This window comes from Adelges cooleyi, unplaced genomic scaffold, assembly GCF_023614345.1.
Source record: "Adelges cooleyi isolate 19-005CV unplaced genomic scaffold, UGA_ACOO_1.1 ACOO_flye_CR_arks_rails_tigmint_CR_PRNA_376, whole genome shotgun sequence".
Taxonomy (NCBI): domain Eukaryota; kingdom Metazoa; phylum Arthropoda; class Insecta; order Hemiptera; family Adelgidae; genus Adelges; species Adelges cooleyi.
Window position 1 is genome coordinate 7,566,553 of NW_026096053.1, and position 8,047 is coordinate 7,574,599.

The 8,047-nt window shown below is 31.3% G+C and overlaps 1 protein-coding gene across 1 annotated transcript; it reads left to right on the plus strand.

Moving 5' to 3' along the window:
- The first annotated feature begins 2,222 nt into the window (after positions 1–2,222).
- Positions 2,223–7,831, plus strand: LOC126840959 (uncharacterized). Its single transcript, XM_050577064.1, has 3 exons — positions 2,223–2,381; positions 6,813–7,064; positions 7,203–7,831. Exons 1-3 carry the CDS (start codon positions 2,294–2,296, stop codon positions 7,274–7,276), a joined length of 414 nt encoding a protein of 137 aa, XP_050433021.1. The 5' UTR covers positions 2,223–2,293; the 3' UTR covers positions 7,277–7,831.
- The last annotated feature ends 216 nt before the right edge of the window (positions 7,832–8,047 follow it).

Genomic DNA, 8,047 nt, shown 5'->3' on the forward strand with positions numbered 1-8,047 from the left:
TAGTTTTTGAGCTTATAGTAATCTGGTTTGTTCGTTTTGACTTAGCTGCGGTTTTCATCGGAATTCCGTTTTCAAGGGAAGCTACTTATGAATTATAGTTTCGACGATTATAGTATTTTTCTTCTTGTTTGACGTCACTTCATTTACAACCTTTGACGAAGGTTAAAACACACAGTATTCATTTACTTGCACCCGGTATGGTAGGGGTTTTACATTGTACTGTTTAACATAATTTTACTGTTTATACTTTGTAATGACATAGTAAAAGAGTTGAGGGGTGAGGGGGGGGCGGTTTAGGTTAGATTAGGTGACCTTCCACTTAATAAAACATCTATTTATTCTGATAAATTTCCTTAACCCCCCTCCCTCGAAGACTGTTTTTTTTTATTGTATGCTATGTGAAATCATTGTAATAGTCTTTTAGTACAACTTAGTCCGAAATGTAATTTTATAAAAAAGTGACCCCCCCAGGCACTAGAGGTGCACCTCACTCGAAATTCGGCTACTAATTCATAAAGAAATTTCAGGTTTTCCGACGACAGCACTTTAGTAAACAACGTGGCTGTTAGCGTCGTCTTCTCCTCCGATAAATTCCATTTCTTTTTCTGTAACATTTTGTGCTTCCTTCTTCAAAAATAAGGATGCGACTGAGAGGCATAACAAAGCAAGTCCATTTTTAAAACTTTCCAGGAGAACTTTTGCGTTACTATAGAAATATATGAAACGATATATAAAAACTAGGTAGGTATATGGAATTGGATCATTTCGTATTTTTTTAGCTCAAAACTCTTAAAATATTACCGATGGGACTTGGGTCATTGTAAAAAAAAAATACGCAGAATAAAATGTTAATCAAGTAAGAAACATGCCACTCTAGTAGTGTTTTCTTCTATGACAAAAAAACAAACCATTTCCTTGTTAGGCCAAATACAGTTACGCAATGGTCTAGCGATTTCTTTCCAGTGTCTTTGTAGTAAACAATAATTATTGGTCCGATTACTTGTATATTTAACACTACTCGCAATAAGATCGTGCACTAATATTTTATGCAAATATTTTGTGCTAAACTGGATAGTTCGATACGGCGCCAGCGCGTGTAAACTTATTTGCCTTATTAGGTATGGGAACCTTGGACGTGAAACCGACTTAATGACAGTGTGCGGCCTCCGCCTCTTAAAATATTTTACTGGAAACCCGAAGGAAGACGGAGAGAAGTACGGACAATAATATAACTTGTCCATAATATAATAGTGTACGCAGGTATTATTCCGAATACCTGTTTTCATGTTTTAATACTTTTTTTTATTAATGCAAAAAAAAAAAATAATAATATGTAGGTACAAAAAACGTTAAGAAAATTCACGTTGTCTTATTATGGTCGCCAACTGGACGACGGGACCAGCAGCTATACAGGGTGATTCATTACGGGTAAGACACACATTTTCTCTAAAAATATTGGCGATTTCGTAGTTTTTCTTTTTGGAGACACTTTTTTAAAATTGCTAAATATTTAATGCTCTAACAATACTTTTCTAACTTTAATGGTAACGTTGGTATTTAATTAACTTTTAAAATTAAGAACGATTTGCTGACAATTTTGCTGGCCTATAACCAGATTTTAGATAGTTATTATTTAAGTTTAAAATTTAAGACACGAGAAAGAGTGGAGTGTAGTATTATTTTTATCTGCGTGCATTAAACTTTAAAAGTAATTATCCATAACTAAAAGTTAAACATAACTTAAAGTTAAACATATAGGTTACCATTTAAGTATGAAAGGTCGATAGAGCTCTGGAAAAACTAGATATAATGAAAATTTAAATAATATTGTCAAATGTCATTAACTAAAGTGTCTCCGAAATGGAAACCTTTAAAATGCAGTTGGTTATAAAGCTAAAATGAGTGTCTTATTTTTAAGCTTATTTTCAAACGCCTGTATATCTCATTACAAAATGACAGCTAAACTGTTAGACACCATATGTGTTAGAATTACCAGTAGTCCTTCAAATCCAAGGAAACTTTTTTTGTTTTGAACTGCTTTCAAATTATATATTATCGAATGTAAAAAAATGTGCATTTTATAAAATTTGCAATTATTTCAAGAGAACATGAATGGGTTATCCTTAACGAATCACCCTGTATACAACGGCTACGTATAAACTATACGTTGTAAACCGGTTTGCCGCACTGCTAACTCAAAGAACTTCCGATCTCGGCGGTGTTCGGTCAGTATCCATTTGTCCATCGATGCAGCCGTACACAGCAACGTAGCAGCAGAGTAATACTGTTAGGTATGTTCCCGTCATACATTTTCATCTATTTCCTGCTCGTTGCACCGGCACTGGCGTTCATACAGCCAAACATATTGTGGCTGGACGAAAGTAAGTAATCACAACCGTACGGTATAATATAACATAGTTTTTATCTGGAGGACCTAGCCTAACCTAACAAACAAGCGTATTTCTAAATAGTGTTCGTACATCCGGGTTTGTCAACGGATCATCCAGATTAACGGATATAATTTTTTTTTAGTTAAATAATAAGACTGCTTTAAACTACGAAACCATATTGTATAGTATCTACACGTTTACATTCATAACGATAGTTTTAACGTTTAGCTTGGATAAAGGAAAAATAAAATCTGAAAATCCGAACGATCCGTACTTTTTCCAATCAATAGTTTACATTTTTGTAAATGATCTTAGGGAGGGGGATCTAATATAAATTCTCGCGGGATAATACTGCAAAGGGACCGTAGGCGTAGCTAGAGTGCAACTTGAAAAAGTCCAGAACTATCAAAAACTTTGGTTACTGACATTTTGCGGGCGCCTGAAGGAATTAAAAAGGATCTGAAAAGATTTACTAGTCCTTCCCCATAGCTATGTCCATTAAAGTGATTGAAATGTAGGCATACGTTCATAAGACGTTTCCAACTTGTTCTGTCCGTCTTCCATTTGAACCTCACAGGACGTTTTCCCAGGGACAAAGACAAACCAAATTTTAAATTGATTAATATACTTGTAAAAAATACACATCGTACATCCATTTTATAAGTTATAAAAATAATATTGTTGTGTTATTTTTAATAATTTTATAAGAGTGCAGATGAGATGTTTGAATGAGTAGATTTTAGAATTGCTCCTTCGTTTCCGGCTCTTTGTCTTCCTATTATTAACATTTTAATTGGACACTTTATAGTGTATATAACGTAATCTCTTTGTTTTATTTATAATATGTGATTTTACTTGGTGCTGATATTTTCATATAACGTCCAATGATTACTATTTACCTATGCTTAAATATTACCTCGGTCCTCAAACAGTAATTGTATAATATTTGTATTTACTTAATAGTGTCTTATTTTTTGACGTGTCTGTTTAAATTACCCGGCTTATGCTAATTACTTTACTAATTACTCTGGGAAGAAAGTAGGTGGGACTGTCTGGTTGAAAAACAAGCATACTTGGTGAGAAATGGAGGGAAATTGTCAACGTGAGTTTTTTTGTAAATCTATTAACATGGAAAAAAACGTTTAGAAGCATACGAAACCGACTAAGTTACGTTTAGAATTGTAAACAATATTATTGATACCATTGGTTTACAACAGCTAGGTACAGGGCAATTATTTTAATTGTTGGCTCATTACTGTTTGTAAACAGTGAGTGTACAGTTTCATAATAATATAATGTTAATACTATTACTATTATTATTCGGCGTTCCTTGTGCACTTTTTTTTGTTTTTTTTTTTCACATAAATAAATGTAGAGTTGATGAATCATGGCTGACATTAGTCATCGGAATTGTCTATCGGTTTCGGCACACGTAGGTCCGAGTTTAATCCGCAATGCAATTTATTTTACATTTTTCCTGTTAATTTTTCCCTTATTATTAGATTCGATCGTCTAGGCGGTTCAAAAAAAATATTTTATTATACATTTTAACGTAAACTGTAGTTAAGCGATACGCTATTTTTATGTTGAAAATACATCATATTAACATATTCAAACATCATATTATTATCTAGTTTGGCAATCTGATTGGTAACGTGTTAACAAGTTTTCAATGTCACCTTTATGCGGCTTAGTATAATATGTATATAATGTATACTTAACGCCAGAGCAAATTCTAACAAACTGTTTACGTATAGATGTAGTACAGCTCAACAAGTTACTTAAATCGCTTATTGTTATTTTATAATACTAACATAAAAAAAATATAATAATTGACAGAAGTTAACACAAATATACAGTTGTTGTAATTCCATTTTAACCATTTATCGCGTACGATTGGCGTTTTTAAAATAAATAACTTACAGGGTTATATACAATTCGTGTACTATATGTTATTTATTACTCGAATACTATTATAGTTTTATAGAAAAAGATATTTTTTTAGGTAATTAATCAAATAAATATTAGCCACAAGGTTAATTAAATTTAATATGAGCTATATGAGGTAGTTGAACCGTCGTATATCGACCATGATTGAATTTATGCAATAATAATTATTTTTCAGTATAATCTTACCTGTGCTAGGCTACACTGTGAAACAGAGGGACATTTTTTTAAAGTAAAACCATCGTTTAGTTATACCTATCGGTGTTTAATCAAAAATAAACAGTTATTAAAAAAAAATACATTTATTAAGACTCTTAATTATACACATACATATATATATATATTCTTATGGATTTTTAATGTTCTAATAATTGTATGGGTTTACGGCCAGATTTATTGTTGTAAATATGATCAAAAATAAAATCCGATCAGAACTTCAAGGAGAGTGAGAGCAAGTTTTTCTTACAACAAAAACCAGGCAATATTTTTAAAAAAATTTATTTTTTTGAATTTCCGTTTTTATAGTAGGTATTTGAATGTTAACCTAATTCTAGGTCATAGTATGTCAATGACCGTCAATATTAAAAAAAAATAAAAAACAGGAAATAACAGTCTTGGTTTTGTCAGATATTTTTGTTTGTTATTCCAACACGTTTTTAATAAGGAAATACATTTTCTGGCTTTTAGTTTGTCTACAGTATATGAATGTATTATTAATTATTAAAAATGTAATATTATACATGGACTTAGCTATGTAAAACTAGAGCTATTCATTATGTACTATTTTAATTGTTAAATACTTTTATAATACTTTCCATGAATATATAATACATGTAATATATTTTTCTGTAATACAAAACATGGATGCTTTTTTGGCATACGGTATAATGAAATGCACACTTTAGTCGGACCGATGTTACTAAAAAATAATATGGGTTTTAGAATTTAAAATAATGTCATACCTTAAAATTCAATACAAAAACAAGGAACTAATTATCCAATTATCTCATTTTATTTTTTAATTAAAAAAAATGTAGGTACAATGGGTAATAATTAAAACAAAGGTATAAGCTGTAGGTAAAATAAATTAAATCTACCGATATATTTATAGTAGTGACTAGTGAGTAAAATAGAAATGCAATCAAGACCTTGAATAAATACATTGTTTGTGTAACAATAATTATTGCTAAGTACAGAATACTGTAGTACATCGATTTCCGTAAATCCTACATCGCACTGTAATCATTTTTGAAATAACCATAAACAGTGTTAACGATAACTGAGAAGTATTATCTAAGTATGTGGAAAAATTAAGCTTTATTTAATATCAAGCTATTTTTTTTACAAACAATAAATTAAAAAAAAAATACATTAGTTTCAAATAATAGTATTACTTACGGATGATATTTTTTTATGATTGTTTAAAATGTAGAAGTACATATATACATATATATATATTATTATTATAGAAGAACAAAATATTCACTGTTTAACTGGTAAAAGAAAGAAAAACGTTTGGACTAAAAATGGTAAACGCGTGGTTCAGTAGAAAGTTACTTTCTACTATTATAATCACTATGGATTTCAAAGTGGTTTTAAAAGAATAACGATTTATAGTTTGGGGAACTCGCAGATGTTTTACACACATACACGCGCACACGGGTTTTATTTCCGTCGAATTTTAGTTTCTTAAGAATGATATTAAACGTCCACACTGAAGTATACACAGTAATTTTACTTTAGTGACAAGTCAGATTCGTGAAACAAAGTTATTTCAATTTTTGGCAGACACCTACTTCTTTTGGTGTTAAAGAAACCAGGAAATAATATTATTACACTCAAATAGTATCTATTAACTCACTGTACCACACATTTAACAGCTCAACAAGTATAAATTATAATATTAATACTATAGATTTTAATCTGTATTAACTATTATGATTTATGGTAATATTATTACAAAAAAAAAAAATATATATATATATGCAGTATACCTACTTAGTCCGATATTAAAAATTACCTTTACGAGGTCGACTTGTATTTCAATTAAGTTTCGTAGTAAAATAATATAATATTAACAAAAACCGCCCAATAATGATTATGGGATGTAAGCAATGACGAAGAATGACTCTCCGAATTCATTATTATGTATGCATGATGCTGTATGTGAATTCCTTCTAAATACAATAATTATAAAGATATATGAACTATTATTATAATTCATTTAAAGTCGTTCGAAACAACTAATGGCGTATTTAACCATTTTAACGAATTAAAAAAAAATAAAACAATTGGTTCTCAGTTTTCATAACTTTTATGTTAAAATATACAAGAACACTATTACAACTTGTTTCGGCGTTGACATTATTATAATTTTCATCTGTGTAGTTCAGATTTATTTTGTCTTTTTGTTTCTATTCATCTCGCAGTAACACGGCGTTATTTTTTTACTTTATTTTTTTTTTTGTTGTTTAGATGAAGTGTGCAAAAAAGACAGTTCTTCTCGGACACACGTATGTAAGTCGCTCGACAAATGCGAATCGGCCATACAAGACATAAGGGACAACGTCGCCTATCCGACCATTTGCAGTATCCGTGGCAAAATGCCAGTGGTGTGTTGTTCGCCAACGTCCAAGTCCGGCGGCCGGACCGACGGAAAACCTTCGGAAGTCGACAACAACGATCGGCGACAACAAGATCCGTTTGAAATTCCCCCCGGCGTCTTGTGTGAGTGTAATTGTTAAAAAAAAAAAAAAAAAAATGTCCACGCAAAAATCATATTATATTTTAGCTAATCAAACAGAGTTGTGGCAAAATTTTCGTTTTTCGGGGATTTGAACTTTTTGTTTTTTTTTGTTTTTTCAGTGCATTTCACAAAACACCACAACGGTCTGCTACAGGACAACACGATAACGTTCTCTCGTCCCCGAAGACGCTGACCGACGGACTTCCGATCTCGCACTCTTATGTGTGTGTGTGTGTGTGTGCGAGAGCGGAACGAGAGAGAAAGACAGACGTGATTCAAAATAATAACAATTATCAACACCTCTCGTCGTGTCGTTAACGGCAATAATAATCGATGGGCGACTGTATTTATTATAACGAAAATTCGAAGACTATTGGTTTGTAATTCGACTGCGATCGGCTTCCCCTCCACGGTAGCCCACTCGATAGACTCGAGTACAAGATATAGAAGGTAGTAATACGTTCTTGTGATTTATACAGTGTTTCCCGAGACGGTGACTTTTATCTTGAATACGAAATATCAAAGCATTTCAACATGTATATATTATTATTGTAACAATTGTAGCATTTCAGATGTATACAATTTATACGCGTAAGCTTTATTACTCGTATATTTTATTGAATTACTTGTAAAAATGTAGTCTAGTCATCGAAATTTATACGCGAAGGTCACTGTGCTTGTAATTGACATTAAGACGATATATTATTGGATTTGAGTATAATATACAAACATATGATTTTTCACCAAAGACCGTGTACAATTTTTTTTGCCCCGTGTGCATTTTTTTTCACACAAAAACCTTATGTGCAACAATACAATATAGCAAAATAAATACACACTAATCGAAAATAATTTCTTACGGCTAGAAAAGTTGTAAGTGTTATGTTAAACAATACATTTCGTTGTATATTTTAATCTTTTGGCTGTGTATTTAGCGGATTTGTTTCCCTAGTGCTATAGTGTA